Source organism: Oncorhynchus tshawytscha, linkage group LG26, assembly GCF_018296145.1.
Source record: "Oncorhynchus tshawytscha isolate Ot180627B linkage group LG26, Otsh_v2.0, whole genome shotgun sequence".
Taxonomy (NCBI): Eukaryota; Metazoa; Chordata; class Actinopteri; order Salmoniformes; family Salmonidae; genus Oncorhynchus; species Oncorhynchus tshawytscha.
In genome coordinates, this window is record NC_056454.1 from 31,582,846 (window position 1) to 31,602,566 (window position 19,721).

The window sequence follows — 19,721 nt, forward strand, 5'->3', positions numbered from 1 at the left end:
TTATGGTATGATGTGTTGTGGTCCCTAGTTTCAAGAATCAGAGACACTGTTTGCAACAGGAGGTAAGCCCTGCTCTGTCAGTGCACAATTCAGTTTCAACCCAGTATGCATCCACGCAGTGGCTCTAGAGACAGAAAATAAAGTTGGATTCCATTGGTTAGAACAGAAATTTGAATAGAGGCTGAAATTATTATGCAACTGCAATACATAGAGTCTGGCATGTAGAAAATGTTGAAAGATTCTAACACTACTATGCTAATATCAACAGTATATAAGCTAATTTGGAGTCACATGAGCCTGGTCATTATATACATTTGCACTTTAGCAATTCCTCTGTTGTTTTTGTTGACATGACTAATGCCAAACACAACCTAACTAGCCATAAGGAGATGTAAAACACAACTTTCACATTGCAAGTACAAGTGCTACAAAAAACTAAAACAAAAAAGCAAAGTCGGTGTTCTCCATTTAATTTTTTTTTTTTACTCCAAGAGAAGCATAAATATTTTATAGAAGAGAACAACGGTCTCGTTATTTACAAGATATAATAAATGTCTTACAACTCACAATATGTGTGTTTCTGTGTTCTGAGGGCTGGGGAGTAACAGATACAGAGGAATGGAGGGAGATAAGGAGAAATAGAGAAGACTTAACTACAGTACAATCTTTTAACAGTTGAGTGGACACGGCCCACCCCCATTTTTGTCATCATATGTACCTGAACAGAGTGAGAAAGGTTGTTCCTGTGACATGGTGGCAGACTATTATATAGGAGACCCTCCGATAGAAGGGATGGAAGAGACAAATACACAAACATGCAGTCAACCAGATAAGCAGTAGTTTAGATATCACACACACTAAACACTCACAAATAACTCTTACTAGTTCAGGAGTAAAGGAGTACTCCGATGCTTTTATCCAGGTATGAGTCAGTCTCTCTCGCCAGAATCAGAACAATCCACTATTCAGCTATGCATTTCAAATTGCATGGAGATGAACTGATTGACATAAGAGGTACTTCTAAGAGTGATTTACATTCCATAAACTATTTTCTTAGCTTAAGTGTTTGCCAAGTATTAGTCCAGTGTCACAACCTAGCAGCTGTCATTACAATGGGCACCTCCCTTATAAACCCCCTAATTCTTACCCCATCTCCCATTCTCAGACCACTCAATATAAGGCACTCCTGCAGGGGCAGACAGGAGACTTAAGGGGGGGGCTATGACTGACTGTGACATTGCATCCAGCAGTAACCCTCTCTAACCCACTGATCCAGGAGAATGAACCGTGTACAAAACCCCTACCTCCTGGAGGGGAGCCTGCTCCTTATTGGTCACCACACACCTCAGTTAAAGTAATCAACCAGATCACATCCACCTGAGAGGCGGGGTTACCCCTTTAAATGCCCCCACCTGCAGTAATTAGTCCTCTTTCAACCATACCAGCATGGAACCTAAGATATGCGTTTATTGACTAAGTATTGCAAGAATGTGGTGTGAAAAGTGTCTTGAGCATTTTGTAAATGTAACATATACACTGAGGACAAAACATTAAGAATGCCTGCTCTTTCTATGACAGACTGACCAGGTGAATCCAGCTGAAAGCTATGATCCCTTAATGATGTCACTTGTTAAATCCACTTCAATCAGTGTAGATGAAGGGGAGGAGACAAGTTAAAGAAGGATTTTTAAGCCTTGATACATGGATTGTATGTGCGTGCAACTCAAAATTAGGAAGACGTTCTTTATTGTTGTACACTGTGTACTTTGTTTTTACCTCTTAACTAAGTGTTTAACTGATGGCTAATTGTAGAGCATATTCTTGTTAACATACCCATTGCGTTCCCTCCTACTTAGACTATAAACGATTTTTCAAAGGGGAATTAGCTGTACCTTCAGAGCCCAAGTTACAGTAAATAGATAGAAACACCACGCTCTCCCAGGAAAGAGAAAGGTTGGGGGTTTGTGCGTTATAAGTAGTTCTATGCATTGTGGGAGCTGAGGGAGAGGTGGCCAGAGGGGTGATGAGAAAGTAACCAAAACCATTCTCCTCACGGGGGAAAAAGCAACACAACAGAGTGAATAATACTGGACTAATCTGGAGGAGCGCCCCCAGTGTCTAATCTGATAAGTGTGCGTGAACAAACCAACAAGCCACAGTAGGAAGCCCCTTCACACATAACAAAACCGAGTGAGGAAAGTAGAGATTAGCTAAAGTTAATGACATTTTCAAACCGCAGCTTTACACACGTGTGTTCTGGCTCATATCATCGGTTTCTGGACCAATCAGACGACCCTGAATGTGTTCGCATTTGATGAAGGGTCGGGAAGGTACTCAGATCCAGACTCTGCAGTGAAGAAACTAACGTTCGTGGGCGTGGCGTAGCGTTTGGCACGAGCAAGGAGTCTGGGTTGCCATGCAACTTTGTATCCCTCCTTTACTTAGTTTCCTTTAATTTGGCAGTTACCTGTATGTGTGTGTGTATTTTGGAGCCTTGCCACAGAGAGAGAGAAAGAGAGAAACAGAACTAACAGAAGTTGGTGGGCTGTGTTGTAATGGAGTATTCGCTCAGTAATGAGAGGCTCTTCTTGTTGTTCAAGGGGTGGGGTGTCAGGGTTCAGATGGGGTCATAGAGTCAAGGGACATGGCTTAGAGTGGCAGCTGGAAAGAGATGTCCACATGAGCCTCCTGAGCCAGCGACACTATTTCAGAAAGCTTTACAACCTGCAAAGAGGAAACAGAGAGAGAATACTTTAAACAGAAGCACAGCAGAAGGGAACTATATGAGTGATCTCATTATAAAAGACAAAAACACTAAAAGTGAATAGTTTTAATTGCGGGGGGCTGTAACTGCCACAGGGTGGTCATGCCAAGCTGCCATTGTGCTGGCTAAGTGATGCTTGTCTCTTTTGGGTGTAAAACACTCAAAAAACAAAGGAGAGCGAGTGAAGAGGAGAGATAGTGGGAGTCAGTGAGAGCAAAGCCAGAATAGTGGTAGAGGGAAAGATAGATGGAGGGGCGAGATGAGAGAAAGGGGGCCTCTGCTCTGACTCAATGTCACTGCTGCTAGCTCTGCCAGAAATCAAAGCCATAAAACTCAGGCAGTGTCACTTCAACCTATACCCTGACTGTGTCAATTGACACACACCACACGCGCACACACACACACACATTCAACCCTGCTGGTGACCCTCGCCTCACACACATTTTTACACACTGCCCTCACACACACCTCAAACAGTTCCTGACATTCCTTTTCACATTCACACACTTCACATAGACCTACTGTACCACACACACACACCACCCTACATAAACCAGACCGGGTGCTTAGAGGGGTAGAGGTAGAGAGGTGTGTGTACCATTCTAGCGGCCTCGTCCAGATCGTCACAGGCCAGGAGCTTCAGTGGGCTAGCGGCAATCAAAGCTTTGGCATCATCCACTCTGGATCCTGAAACATAACATAATGAGGCTGAAGGAATACTGATATTTTAGAAAGCGCTTTGCTTCTCAAAAATATAGCTCAGATATCAGTAAGTGGACTGGAGGGAGGCTGTGCATGAAAGGGATAACAAATCCAGTTATTTGTGTCATCTGTAATTTATAATTGTGCACCCAACTCACTCGGGTGCTTCGCTATATCACATTTGACATTGTCCGTAAAGCTTGAGTTCATCTGCACACAAAAAAAAATCATACAATGATGGAAAGACCTGTGTGTTGTCCTTGTTAATGCAGTCAGAGAAGAGCTGCAACTTCTTAATCATAGCCTCAATTTTGTCCTACACATTGAATATAGTTGCACAGTCCCTGTAATCCAAGATTCAGATCATTCAGGCGAGAAAAATCATCACCCAGATAGGCCAGTTGTGTGAGAAACGTCATCATCATGCAAGCGGTCAGACAAGTGAAAATTAAACTTGTCTCTCAATTTTAAAAAAACGTGTCAATACTTTGCCCCTTCACAGTTCAGGGGCCTTGCTTTAACAAAGATAACCATATTCACTGTAGTGTCCAAAACATATTTCAAGCTGTCAGGCATTCCCTTGGCAGCAAAAGCCTCCCGTGGATGCTGCAGTGTACCCAAGTGGCGTTGGGAGCAATTGCTTGCGCGTACGTTACCACTCCACTATGTCTCCCTATCATGGCTTTTGTGCCATCAGTACAGACACCAACATGAGCAGCAGCTAAGTTTGGCTACAGACAAACCGTTAGTGGAATTCCCGTGAGAGAGTAACGGTTAATGTGATTGGATGTTAATTATTTGACTAGGCTACCTGTATTTGACATTGTGTTGTTATTTCCCTGAACACTAGATGGTTTCATTTTATTTTTGGCAGTGAAACGAGGCTATTCAGGCAAGAAAAAAAACCTCACCCAAATGTATAGCCCAGTTTGAAAATATAAATTATCTGTTTGAAAATGTGAAGGAAAAATGTTAACTTAAAAAAAATATATACATTTTTAAAAATGTGAATTTTTATTTGGCGTACCCCCGACGGCATAACCCTGCATCATGATTACAAAAGCATTTAAAATAGCAGACTAAATAAATTAGAAGTCTAATTTGTGAAAGTTCATTATACATTACTAAACCGTTTGTGAAGGAAATCATTTTAGTACAATTACATTTAGTTTATGAGTGATTGAGTTCTGTATAACTTCGCACATTCTATTTGTCCCTGTGTGTTTCAAACATGTCCAGAAGGGAGAGGCTGGGAGCTACAGGGTCCCATAGTGCCGGTATTATGTGATACTTAGGTCCAATACGATATGCATTGCAATTCTCACAATTCTATATTTATTGCGATTCGATACTGTGATTTTATTGCGATTCGATGTTCTAAACATATTGCTCACCATGTCTGCTGCAGAAAGTGAGGCATGAGAAAACAAATGTATCAGTCATGGAAATAAGTGCTGAAAACAAATTGGTACCTTACTTAAAAAAAGAGAGAGAACAAGCTATGAAGGAAAAATAATATTGCGATAGTAAATCGTAAAAAATAACATCCCAATATGCAACTGTATCAATTTTTTACCCTCACATCACTAGTGTGTGTGGGGAAGTACTAGAAGAGCCTAATCCTGACAAGCTGCTTGCTCGTTGACCTTTAAAATGCCACGCTCCACTGTCGCCCCCTACCTCTCTCCCAGCCCAGTATGTGCGCCAAAATGGCAGTGTAGTAGCCTATATAACAAAGCTAAAATCGTTTTTACTGTAATTGCCACAGGGTGGTCATGCCAAGCTGCTATTGTGCTGGCTACCTCGTGCTTGACGGTATAAGGGAGGTCAGTCTCACCTTGTAACCGCACCACAATGGGGATCTTCAGGTCCAGGTCTGTAACAGCCATGATGATGCCCTGAGCAATGATGTCACACCTCATTATGCCACCAAAGATGTTCACAAGGATGGCCTGCACCTGAGGACCACAAACCAAAGAAGTTGACCATGAAAGCATAAACGAAGATATTGACCATAGAAGACAGCAGGTTAGAACCCTCCCTGTACTCCCTCTAAAGTCCTCCCCCATTCAAAATCCCACAGTTAAATGTCACCCAATAGGTTCCACCAGTAGTAAACCCCACCCTCCGAGTGAGCTATCCTACTGATATCTTCAGGTAACTCCAGACTAATGTCTGTCAAAAGATACACCTACTAACTAGGGGATGCGTGTACTGAAAAGTGACTTTATACAACCGTAACCTACCTGAAGGTCCAAACATCAGGAATTCCTAATGAATCCCTACCCCCTAACTCCATCAAAACATCAATAGTATCAACTGCAGGCTACTACTGCTCTAGATACCCAGCCGTCCCGTTCCAGTTGGGGATAGAGGTCAGGGTGAAGGACTGTGGAACACTGTCTGTGTTTATTGGTGCCACTGTGAGAAGTGAGTGCCTACTGCAGATTAATGCTTCTTCAATGACAACCAGAGATGCTAGGTGTTAGTGGTAAGTGTCCCCCATTCCCAGTCCTTACCTTCCTGTCAGAGGTGATGAGTTTAAAGGCCTCCATCACCTGGTGGGCTGTAGCTCCGCCCCCCACGTCCAGGAAGTTGGCGGGCGTGCCACCATGCAGCTTAATGATGTCCATGGTGGCCATGGCAAGACCAGCCCCGTTCACTACACAAACACAGAGAATATAGAGTGAATATACATTTTTATTTTATTTTTATCACTACTGCTACTATAAAGCTAGGTGTGTCTTGCTGTGAAGCAGTGTTGGGTGTGTTGTGGCACTCACCCAGACACCCGATGGATCCGTCCAGGCCAATGTAGTTGAGGTCAGCCTTGGCTGCCTGTCGGTCCCTGGCATCCTCCTGGGTCCAGTCCTGCATGTCAAACACCTTCTTCTGGCGATACGCTGCGTTCGAGTCAAAGTTTATCTTGGCGTCCATGCACATCACTGTCAGAGGGACACACAGGAGACAGAGGCTGAGCCCAAGATGGCTGACATCATTTGGTGACAAAAACCCAATGACCCTATAACTTCATTACAACAGAGCCAGAGGCAGATGTCCGTTTGTACTTGGAGGGAACATTTTCCAATGCCTGGTCCAAGGTGCAACAGATTATCTATACTGAACAAAAATATAAAAACGCAACATTCAACAATTTCAAAGATTTTACTGAGTTACAGTTCATATAAGGAAATCAGTCAATTGAAGAAAAAAAAAATCATTACGCCCCAATCTATGGATTTCACATGACTGGGAATACAAATGTTGTCACAGATACCTTAAAAGAAGGGGTGTGGACCAGAAAACCAGTAAGCATCCATTTGCCTCATGCATCTCCTTCGCAGATAGTTGATTAGGCTGTTGATTGTGACCTGTGGAATGTAGTCCAACTCCTATTCAATGGCTGTGCAAAGTGGCTTGATATTGGAACACGCTGCTGTACACTGCGATCCAGAGCATCCCAAACATGCTCGATGGGTAACATGTCTGGTGAGTATTCAGGCCATGGAAGAACAGGGGCATTTTCCATTTCCAGGAATTGTGTACAGATCCTTGCGACATGGGCCATGCATGATCATGCTGAAACATGGAGGTGATGGCTGCAGATAAATGGCACGACAATTAGCCTCAGGAGCTCGTCACGGTATCACTGTGCATTCAAATTGCCATCGATAAAAATGCAACTGAGTTTGTTGGCAGTAGCTTATGCCTGCCCATAGCATAATCCCACCACCACGGGGCATTCTGTTCACAACGTTGACATCAGCAAACTGCTCATCCACACAACTGACAAATTCTCTAAAACGACATCGGAGGCGGCTTATGGTAGAGAAATTAACATAACATTATCTGGCAACAGCTCTGTTGGACATTCCTGCAGTCAGCATGCCAATTACATGCTCCCTCAAAACATGAGACATCTGTGGCATTGTGCTGTGTGACAAAAAAACACATTTTAGACTGGCCTTTTATTGTCCCCAGCACAAGGTGGACCTGTGTAATGATTAGGGTTGACCCCATTTAGTAGACTGGACAATTGTTTGGCCGATGGGCTGTTTGTCGACTGACATTTCTTTAGTCACGCAGTAGCAAAATAAACAAATACAAATCATGGTGTACTAGACACCAGTCTGGCTTCAAAATCACCCATAAACACTACCATTCAAAAGTTTGGGGTCACTTAGAAATGTCCTTGTTTTTGAAAGAAAAGCTCATTTTGCATTCATTAAAATAACATTAAATTGATCAGAAATACAGTGTAGACATTGTTAATGTTGTAAATGATTATTGTAGCTGGAAACGGCTGATTTGTTATGGAATATCTACATAGGCCCAATTATCAGCAACCATCATTCCTGTGTTCCAATGGCATGTTGTGTTAGATAATCCAAGTTTATAATTTTAAAAGGCTAATTGATCATAAGAAAACCCTTTTGCAATTATGTAAGCACAGCTGAAAACTGTTCTGATTAAAGAAGCAATAAAACAAACAGGCCTTGTTTAGACTAGTTGAGTATCTGGAGCATCAGCATTTGTGGATTCGATTTACAGGCTCAAAATGGCCAGAAAGAAAGAACTTTCTTCTGAACCTCGTCAGTCTAGACACTAGACACATTAGTGTCTAGTCTGAGAAACAGACGCCTCACAAGTCCTCAACTGGCATCTTCATTAAATACTACCTGCAAAACACCAGCCTCAACATCAACAGTTTAGAGTCAACTCCTGGATACTGGCCTTCTAGGTAGAGTTCCTCTGTCTAGTGTGTGTGTTCTAATAGTTTACATTGTTCCAAACTGTCAGAAAAATTATATTCTAATCTAACAGCACTTGTTTGGCACACATAATATGCACGCATCGTTTGCTCCTTACTTCCTTTTTCCTGATCTACAGTATTTTCTACAACGATCATTCATTCCACATATCTGACTTCCCCTTTACCCGCTGAGAAACCACATACCCCATTTTGTTTATTTGTCACATCCTCTGCATCCATTTTTCTGTTACATGTTATGGTGTTCAGAGTTTGTTATAACCTATTTATTGATGTGATTATGATATGCTATAGGTCACGTCCTATTGGTTATGTTTCACGTAAAGAGAGCAATGGTTGACGGAATAGGAAAATGTTTTTCCTTAACAAATTAGGGATTACAGTAACAACTTTTCAGTCAGAAATAGCTATAATTATGTTGCAGCTTCAACAACAGACAGCGCGATACACTGCTGATTTTCTGTAGTGGTCACTGCAGCAAGGAGAGACAGACACCGGGTGCTAGTCACACAGTCACTTGCTTTTTTTTAACACAGCAAGTCTGAACCAGGCCCGGCACAATCAAATCAATTGTGGTCGGACTCCCTCGAGACATTTGTGTCTCTTAATCAAACAGTGTGCTTAAAGCATCAGACAAGCTCAGTGCAAATAGTTGATTTAATTAAAACACATAGGATTTGTCTATATATGGAAAAATACACCTTTTAACATTTCAACCAATCGATTGGTGAAAAGAATTCTTGGTCAACCAAGATTTTTTTTAGTCGGTGATAGCCATTGTAATGATCATGCTGTTTAATCAGCTTCTTGATATGCCACACCTGTCAGGTGGATGGACAATCTTGGCAAAGGATACATTCTTACTAACAGGGTTGTAAACAAATGTGTGCACAAATTTTGAAAGAAATTATCTTTTTACGTGTATGAAAAATGTCTGGGATCTTTTATTACCGCTCATGATATCAACACTTTACATGTTGCGTTTATATTTCTGTTGAGTATAGTTCTGTGACATAGCTTTACTGTGTAACCATGGTTGGCTGTACTGTACATGTCAAGGACAGATCTGGGTTAGTGACAGATAAGATAGAGACCTCTACAGATGTTGCTAATGTAGTAGGGTCAAAGGGTCAGCACTGGCCATTCATACTGTCAATCAACTCTCCTGGTATGTTTGGGGTTGGTCAAGTCAGCCCATAACCACAAGGTCATTCGAAGTACATATGAGCACTGGAATGCCTTTTACATTTCAAAGCTAACATAGGGCCTCTTATTTGACCCAGCCACCATACTCTACCATGTATGGCTATGATGTTGAAGACAGTTGGTTGTGCAATAACACCATCATTCCTTCAGTACCATGGGGTTTAGCTGCCTATTTGGCCCATCAGTTAAAAGTGCAGTGGTTCACACTAGGGTTTTTCACTGGGAGTGTGTTAATGAGAATGATTGACTGAGTCATAGATCAATGGGAGAAGCCTCCAACCAAGCAACACACTCTCACCCAGCTCTTCACACTGGCGTGACTAACAACATCACTAGGAACGAAAAGCAAGTGTATGTGTACCCTGGCCAGAGGCGTCCTCCACCATGGGGTTGATCTCCAGCATGGAGGCGTCAAACTTCATGAAGACGTTGTAGAGCTTGATTATGTTAGCAGCTGCGTCGTCAATCAGAGCAGCAGGGAAGCCCATCTTTGTGGCAATCTGGAGAGAGAGCGAAGACAGAAGACCGAGAAAAGAGCGAGGGAGCAAAAGAAAGAAATGTATCAATATCAGTTCTTCAAATCTACTTTCTTTGTCATTTATTTATACTTTAGCAACATTTAGAAATCTATTACCAGCTTGTAAAACACTTGAATTCAATTGAAGGTGAGGAGTTGAAGGATAGCAGGAACAAATGACAATGAGGGATATAGTCTGGGTTGGCGCCCCCCTTGGGTTGTGCCGTGGCGGAGATCTTTGTGGGCTATACTCGGCCTTGTCTCAGGATGGTAAGTTGGTGGTTGAAGATATCCCTTTAGTTGTGTGGGGGCTGTGCTTTGGCAAAGTGGGTGGGGCAGGTGTTTGGCCCTGTCCGGGGGTATCATCGGATGGGGCCACAGCGTCTCCTGACCCCTCCTGTCTCAGCCTCCAGTATTTATGCTGCAGTAGTTTGTGTGTCGGGGGACTAGGGTCAGTCTTATATGTGGAGTATTTCTCCTGTCTTATCCGATGTCCTGTGTGAATGTAAGTATGCTCTCTCTAATTCTCTCTTTCGGAGGACCTGAGCCCTAGGATCATTCTTCAGGACTACCTGGCGTGATGACTCCTTGCTGTCCCCAGTCCACCTGGCCGTGCTGCTGCTCCAGTTTCTGTTCTGCCTGCGGCTATGGAACCCTGACCTGTTCACCGGTCGTGCTACCGGTCCCAGACCTGCTGTTTCAACTCTCTAGAGACAGCAGGAGCGGTAGAGATACTCTCAATGATTGGCTATGAAAAGCCAACTGACATTTACTCCTGAGGTGCTGAATTGTTGCACCCACAACTACTGTGATTATTATTATTTGACCATGCTGGTCATTTATGAACATCTTGGCCATGTTCTGTTATAATCTCCACCCGGCACAGCCAGAAGAGGACTGGCCACCCCTCATAGCCTGGTTCCTCTCTAAGTTTCTTCCTAGGTTTTGGCCGCCGTACATCTACACCTGCTTTGCTTGCTGTTTGGGGTTTTAGGCTGGGTTTCTGTACAGCACTTTGAGATATCAGCTAATGTAAGAGGGGCTATATAGAAGGGCTATATAAATTAATTAGATTTATAGTGAATGTGAGAGACATTGGCAGGTCATGGTAACATTGCAGGCACTCTAAGACACATGTGTGTGAGATGCAATGTTGACTGAGCATATCAAAGTCAAAACCTGACGTTTAAAGATATTGCACTGCCTAACTAGGGTACATGCCTAACTAATAAGGTTCTGAGGCCCTTGTCTTTAGAGAGAAACTCAAAACAGACCTAATTTGAATATAAATGTTACCGCAAGTCGTTTGTTTAAACATGGAACAAAATAGCTAGCTTTAAAATCAGGAGTATTGTTTATTTACCAGGATATGTAATGTTTCCTGGGATCTAAGAGACTGAAAGACAAATCAAGAGGTATTTTTACAACCCGATCAACTGTACCGAAACAGCTTGTTCCATCTTGATTCCCTCCATGATGTCGATTGGCTCCTTCACAATGGCGTCGGGATTCTCCGCTGCCACATCCTCGATGTTCACGCCCCCCTGAGAGCTGCCAATCAACACGGGGCCCTGTTCAGAGGGAGGGGCCGAGATATGAGTATCAATCATTTTACACATTCATTGAGTGGCAATCAAACTAAAAAAAGAGCAAATTAATGGAACATAGGTCTCACAGCAAATCAAATTGTATTTGTCACATGCTTCGTAAACAACAGGTGTAGACTAACAGTGAAATGCTTACTTACGGACCCTTCCCAACAATGCAGAGAAAAACAAAAAAATAATAACACAAGGAATAAATACACAATGAGTAACAATAACTTGGCTATATATACCATTACAGTGGTACTGCAGGGGTACAAGGTAATTGAGGTAGATACATAAAGGTAGGGCTAAAGTGACTGGATAGATAATAAAAAGCAGCAGCATATGTGATGAGTAAAAAGAGTTGTGCAAAAAGGGTCAATATAGATATTAAATAGTTAACCTAATAGTACCTGGGCTATCATAAATAAATGTAACAAACGATCGAATTGATCCATTGGTCTTCAAATTCTCAATGACAACGGGTGTCTCATTATCCTATTTAGAGAACAGAGCTATAACAGCAGCTGGACAAGCAAGTCCCACGGAGCACAAGTATTTCAACATGTCCACGGCCATGTCCTTTACCACTACGCCATCTAGTGGGACCATCCAACACAACACAATCAACATTCAAAATCAAGAATAACAGCTGCCCAATATGTCAAATCTGACGGATGACCCAGAATGGCTGAGCGTGATTTATCAGCTGTTGACACCTGAGAGGCGTGAAGGGGCGGGAATGACCTCACCTGAAAGGATCTCTCCATGGTGATGGCGAAGTAGTACTCCCTGCGGGGGTACCTGCGCTCACAGATGAACACCTGGTTACAGATACGGCCCTGCTCGCCTGTCTGCTTGGTGTACAACTTACGACCAATCATCTGAGAGGAGATGTCCCGGGCCTCCTCTGGACTGTAGGAGAGGGGAAGAGAGACAGAAGAATTGACACAGAGTAGAAATGGGTGCAGTTTGAGAGGAGTTCTCTCGGACACTCACGAGTAAACAATCTTCACTCCTCCCTTCAGACCTCCCTCGAAGGTGCCTTTGCCTCGGCCTCCAGCCAACACTTGAGCCTTCACCACTAGATCCTTGGTGCCTGAGACAACCCACAGACACACACACGAGGGAGAAAGAGACCGTAGCAGTTACAGACTAGCCCAACACTCCACTGCCAATTATACACACAGACCGATAATAATGCAGACGTACAAACTACACAAAACATTGTCAGTGCAAACACTGCCTAACACAACCTTTCTAGCAAAGGCATGCACTCATGGCCCTAAATGACTAGGCTACTTCTGGACATTGTCAAGTTAATCTGTATCCACAACCAGAAAACTATGTTAGCATTGAGTAAGCTACACAGTGAATGGATACATTGTTCTACATCATGTTTAGCCCTACTCATTACCACAGAGGAATTCAGTAGGTCAGAGATGATTTAACTTTATTGATCTAGTATAGTAACATATTAACAAAGTTAGACAACAACACACTATTACAGTTAGTTACAGAGTAGGCTACATAAAAATGACATGCCTAAAACCTCTATGTAAAGCCTGGGAGGACATTTTGATTTCATTAACATATAATAATCTAAACACTAGTCTGAATCAAATTAAAAGATTATCCCTAGTCCAGAGCAATGCCATTTATCAAAAAGGCTAGTCCAAGAGTAGAGTAATTCCATGACACTGGCCCCTGAGGAAAAGGAAGCACTGATAGGTGTAAACAGGTTACTGTGTATCCAGCTGAGCACAGCAGGCTGCAGAAGTGTTAACTGATAGCCTTGGGTTCAGTGCTATGTTTAGACTGTAGTCTCTACTGCCGCCTCAGAGGCTATTAAAAACACCCTAAACAAAGCCAAGGGTCACACCATGTCAGATGTAGGCTACAGGTTCTGTGTGCAGCACTCTCAGATTAGTCCAGAGATAGTTGGGTGAATGTGTATACATGCCAATTTCAAAGTAACAAGAAAGTACACTAGGGCTGACTCCAAAGATTTGAATAGATTCGATCTCGATTTGTTAACTCCGATTTGATTCGAATCACTTTTGCTGATTCGCAAATGCAGATGAGCAGTCACACACACCAGAATGCACCATAACAATGGTAACCCCCCCTAAAGGGACAGGTAAGTATTTTAACATAACATGAGACTATGTTCGTATTTTTTACTTTTATTATTTCTTATTGTTGTTGCATTGTCAAGAAGGAACTTGCAAGTTAGCATTTGTTTTTTCTACTGTGTTATTGACTTGTTAATTGTTTACTCCATGTGTAACTCTGTGTTGTCTGTTCACACTGCTATGCTTTATCTTGGCCAGGTCGCAGTTGTAAATGAGAACTTGTTCTCAACTAGCCTACCTGGTCAACTAGCCTACCTGGCTCCCGAGTGGTGCAGCGGTCTAAGGCACTGCATCTCAGTGCCTGAGACATCACTACAGACACCCTGGTTTGATTCCAGGCTGTATCACAACCAGCCGTGATTGGGAGTGCCATAGGGCGAGGCAGAATTGGCCCAGCGTCATCCGTGTTTGGCCAATGTAGGCCATCATTGTAAAGAAGAATTTGTTTTTAACTGACTTGCCTAGTTAAATTAAAGGTATTTAAAAAAATATATATATATATTATAATAATAAACAATTTGTTGGACAATGTATACCATCCGTATCCTGTACAAACGCCTAATAAAACTTCAAACTTGATAAATGTTGAAAACATGTTGGCTCACCATTTACAAAGAAGATATAATTATGACTGCTGAATACCAACTACCAATCACTTAGACCGTGTATTTTCAGGTAGAGATACCGCATCTCACGAAGAAACTGTTTTCTATCGCGCCTTCTTCCATCTCATCTCGCTCTCTGTCTGTCTGTCCCACAATAACCTAACATAGCAGGCGTGAAAGAAACACAGACCAGACGAGTAGGCATCCAATGAAATATGGTCATTGTAGTTGTTTAAAAAGTAAAAGATCAGACATTTTGGTTAATCGCTCAGCACTATTGCTCATTCAAACAACAATAAATAGGCCTATTGTATGTAGAACACACTACTCACCCACTACTACCTGGTCTGACATCAAAATCAAATTGTATTTGTCACATGCGCCGAATACAACAGGTGTACACCTTACCATGAAATGCTTACTTACAAGCCCTTAATCAACAATGCAGTTAAGAAAATATTTACTAAATAAACTAAAGTTACCATTTTAAAAAGTATCACAATAAAATCAATGAGGCTATATACAGGGGGTTCAGGTACCGAGTCAATGTGCGGGGGTACAGGTTAGTCAAGGAAATTTGTACATGTAGGTAGGGGTAAAGTGACCATGCATAGATAACAAACCCGCAGTAGCAACAGTGTAAAAACAAGAAATGCAAATAGTTCATGTGACCATTTGATTAATTGTTCAGCAGTCTTATGACTTGAGGATAGAAGCTGTTAAGGAGCCTTTTGGACCTAGACTTGGCACTCCGGTACCACTTGCCGTGCGGTAGAAGAGAGCAGTATATGACCTGGGTGACTGCGGTCCAGTGATCTACTGGGCTGTATGCTTTACCCTCTGTAGCACCTTACGCTTGGATGCCAAGCAGTTGCCACACCAAGCAGTGATGCAACCGGTCAGGATGCTCTCGTTGGTGCAGATGTAAAACTTTGAGGATCTGGGTACCCATGCCAAATCTTTTCAGTCTCCTGGGGGGGAAAAGACGTTGTCGTGCCCTCTTCACAACTGTCTTGGGTGTGTTTGGACTAGAGGTCGATCGATGATTTTTCAACGCCGATACCGATTATTGGAGGACCAAAAAAGCCGATACCGATTAATCGTCCGATTTATCATTTAAAACAACCCCATTTCTAATAATGACAATTACAACAATACTGAATGAACACTTATTTTAACTTAATATAATACATCAATAAAATCAATTTAGCCTCAAGTAAATAATGAAACATGTTCAATTTGGTTTAAATAATGCAAAAACAAAGTGTTGGAGAAGAAAGTAAAAGTGCAATATGTGCTATGTAAGAAAGCTAACGTTTCAGTTCATGGCTCAGAACATGAGAACATATGAAAGCTGGTGGTTCCTTTTAACATGAGTCTTCAATATTCCCAGGTAAGAGGTTTTAGGTTGTAGTTATTGTAGGAATTATAGGACTATTTCCCTCTATACCATTTGTATTTCATTAACCTTTGACTATTGACTAGTTCTTATAGGCACTTTAGTATTGCCAGTGTAACAGTATAGCTTCCGTTCCTCTAGTTAGCGCGCGCTAACTAGCTGGCCATTTCACTTCGGTTACACCAGCCTCATCTCGGGAGTTGATAGGCTTGAAGTCATAAACAGCGCAATGCTTGACACACAACGAAGAGCTGCTGGCAAAATGCACAAAAGTACTGTTTGAATGAATGTTTACGCACCTGCTTCTGCCTACCAACACTCAGTCAGATACTTGTATGCTCAGTCAGATTATATGCAATGCAGGACACGCTAGATAATATCTAGTAATATCATCAACCATGTGTAGTTAACTAGTGATTATGATTGATTGTTTTTTATAAGATAAGTTTAATACTCAGCCTTGTCTCAGGATGCTAAGTTGGTGGTTGAAGATATCCCTCTAGTGGTGTGGGGGCTGTGCTTTGGCAAAGTGGGTGGGGTTATATCCTTCCTGTTTGGCCCTGTCCGGGGGTGTCCTCGGATGGGGCCACAGTGTCTCCTGACCCCTCCTGTCTCAGCCTCCAGTATTTATGCTGCAGTAGTTTGTGTCGGGGGGCTGGGGTCAGTTTGTTATATCTGGAGTTCTTCTCCTGTCCTATTCGGTGTCCTGTGTGAATCTAAGTGTGCGTTCTCTAATTCTCTCTCTTTCTTTTCTCTCTCTCGGAGGACCTGAGCCCTAGGACCATGCCCCAGGACTACCTGACATGATGACTCCTTGCTGTCCCCAGTCCACCTGGCCATGCTGCTGTTCCAGTTTCCTGAGCCTGAGCCCTAGGACCATGCCCCAGGACTACCTGACATGATGACTCCTTGCTGTCCCCAGTCCACCTGGCCATGCTGCTGCTCCAGTTTCAACTTCCACCTGACTGTGCTGCTGCTCCAGTTTCAACTGTTCTGCCTTATTATTATTCGACCATGCTGGTCATTTATGAACATTTGAACATCTTGGCCATGTTCTGTTATAATCTCCACCCGGCACAGCCAGAAGAGGACTGGCCACCCCACATAGGAAGAAACCTAGAGAGGAACCAGGCTAGGTTTTGGCCTTTCTAGGGAGTTTTTCCTAGCCACCGTGCTTCTACACCTGCATTGCTTGCTGTTTGGGGTTTTAGGCTGGGTTTCTGTACAGCACTTTGAGATATCAGCTGATGTACGAAGGGCTATATAAATACATTTGATTTGATTTGATTTAATGCTAGCTAACAACTTACCTTAGCTTATTGCATTCGCGTAACAGGCAGTCTCCTTGTGGAGTGCAACGAGAGAGGCAGGTCGATATTGCGTTGGACTAGTTAACTGTAAGGTTGCAAGATTGAATCCCCCGAGCTGACAAGGTGAAAATCTGTCGTTCTGCCCCTGAACAAGGCAGTTAACCCACCGTTCCTAGGCAGTCATTGAAAATAAGAATGTGGTCTTAACTGACTTGCCTAGTTAAATAAAGGTATAAAAATAAAATTGGCGCCCAAAAATACCGATTTCCGATTGTTATGAAAACTTGAAATCGGCCATTCCAATTAATCGGTCATTCCGATTAATCGGTCGACCTCTAGTTTGGACCATAATAGTCTGTTGGTGATGTGGACATCAAGGAACATGAAACTCTCGACCCACTCTACAGCCCTGTCAATGTAAATGGGTGCTTTTGCGCCTGATTTTCCTGTAGTCCACATCATCTCTTTTGTCTTGGTCACGTTGAGGAAGAGGATGGTGTCCTGGCAGTCTCTGACCTCTTCCCTATAGGCTGTCTCATCGTTGTCAGTGATCAGGCCTACCACCGTTGTGTCGTCAGCAAACTTGATGGTGTTGGAGTCGGGTTTACCACGCAGTCGTGGGTGAATAGGGAGTACAGGAGGGGACTACGCACGCACCCCCAAGTTAGCCTACTCAAATTAATTTGACCACATCCTATTAAGGCATGGCTTACCAATCTCCTTGGCAACAGAGTAGGCTTCATCGGGTGAGCTGGCAACCTTGCCCTCGGGCACACAAACGCCAGCCTCTTTGAGCAGGCCGATGCTCATGTACTCATGCAGGGAGAGGTTCCTCTGCTGCTGCTGAAGGTGGGAGGGCTGCTGCTGAGCCCCAAGAAGGCCGGAGGAACCACCCAGCACCTGGAGAGAAGGGGGGCAGAGGGGGATAGAGGAAAGAAAAAGTTGTAGGGGGGTACATGATGCAGTAACATGACAGTACCTACTCATGTCAGGGGGAGTACATAGCGCTCTGTGAAAGGACACTGAATAAGAATAGCCACACCCATACAAAAGACTAAAAGGGCACATACACACAACAAAAAATGTGGAGTAGATGTGTGCAATACTGTAAGTTTGCAGATATGAAAGAGGAACACATTAAACATTTCAGCTTTGTCAGTGCAAGTGAGCATGAACAAACAGCCTGGATGGTGCATATCCTCTCTTCACCCCCAGAGGCATCATGCACCCCAAAAATCCAAGGATGCAGAAAGTATGTGAGGATGCTTTGGGGGCTGGAGAACTTAGAACAACTTTTTTTTCCAAACACGTGAACCAGCTTTTACCTGCAATCTAGTCATAATCATATATATATATAAGCAAAAAGTTGTTAAGTGCTATTATACAGGACAAATCTGAGGGGGCACTTACCCCTGTACCCCCGATGGGCATGACGCTCCTGGCACCCCCCCTGTCCTATCGTCTCTAGTCTATGACAGCTGTGTTGGAGGTCACTGTCTTAACTAGTACTGTATGTGAGCGAAAAGCTATTGCCAACAAACAAATCCCTGAAACCCCATAAACTTGTTTAAATACATGTACTGATTGATACATTCGTCTATCCATTGCTAAACAAGCAACGACGTTTGCTAATGTTTAGCTCGCTAGCTATGTGGCTAGTTAGCCAAATGAGCCAGTTTCCTAGCTACGTCAAAGGAGATAAGCGAATGTCAAATTTCACCCCATTTCTCGGGGACATCGAAGATGGTGCAGCAGAAAAATAATCACAGGTACAGGCAGCCGGATTTCATAACATTTTTGTCAAGGTAGAACTTACTTTGGATGCAGTATTACACGTCGATCTTGCCCCAGAATTTCTCAGGCTAGCCGACAATCGGCCGCAAATCAGGGACGCCGCCATGTTCCCTTCTCAAGCTAACGAATTGTGTGCATGCGTAGTGACATAAAAAATTTAAAAAAACATGCGCCCCATGCATAGGCTTGGCTCACATTCAATGGTCTTCACAATTTGAAGACAAGGCTATAAATACATACGGTCAACTGGACATTATATAATGCATACATAAAACGAGGTCATGGTGGCCTTTCAAATTGTATTCTCTAAGATATGATCAACACAAACGTATTTACTCAAAAGTGGTATTTATTTATCCGGTTTGGAAAAACCTACTCTATATACAGACCTATTTACACATGGAACAAACACTCATCAGTCAAACAAAACAAAAATGACTTTCTATATAAAGAATATATGGTGTGCTTGATGAACCTTGGCCGGCAAGTGTGAACTCGGCAAGCATAAGAAATTAAAAATCTACTCCTGGAGAGATGTTTTAACCAATAGCAGAGACGTTAAGGAGCACTTGGGTTTAAATCTGCAACACATTCTTTCAAAACAACTACATTTATATTCCCTTCAAGGGTACATGTGCTTTTCAACACTATTCCCCATTGTCAGTCTCTAAAAAAAACAAAATAAACAAATGGGGAGCCAGATAGACAATGAAAGGAATACGCCATTGTTATCACCATCAGAGTTACGTAGTATCAGACATTTCCCTGAACTGAATCAGCGTATCCAAATGTGTTCGATGACGTTGAGATTAGGGCTCTGCGCAGATCAGTCAAGTTCTTCCACACCGATCTCCACAGACCATTTCTTTATGGACCTCGCTTTGTACATGGGGGCATTGTCATGCTGAAACAAGAAAGGGCCTTCCCCAAAC

At 42.8% G+C, this 19,721-nt stretch overlaps 1 protein-coding gene across 1 annotated transcript; it reads right to left on the reverse strand.

The window, feature by feature from the left end:
• Positions 1–454: 454 nt before the first annotated feature.
• On the reverse strand, positions 455–18,967 carry LOC112225531 (succinate--CoA ligase [ADP-forming] subunit beta, mitochondrial). The gene is made up of 11 exons (XM_042306469.1): positions 18,812–18,967; positions 17,709–17,895; positions 12,546–12,645; positions 12,299–12,461; positions 11,403–11,531; positions 9,805–9,943; positions 6,250–6,411; positions 5,986–6,128; positions 5,304–5,424; positions 3,363–3,451; positions 455–2,724 (listed from the first exon to the last, which is right to left on the reverse strand). Exons 1-11 carry the CDS (start codon positions 18,893–18,895, stop codon positions 2,650–2,652), a joined length of 1,392 nt encoding a protein of 463 aa, XP_042162403.1. The 5' UTR covers positions 18,896–18,967; the 3' UTR covers positions 455–2,649.
• Positions 18,968–19,721: the final 754 nt, after the last annotated feature.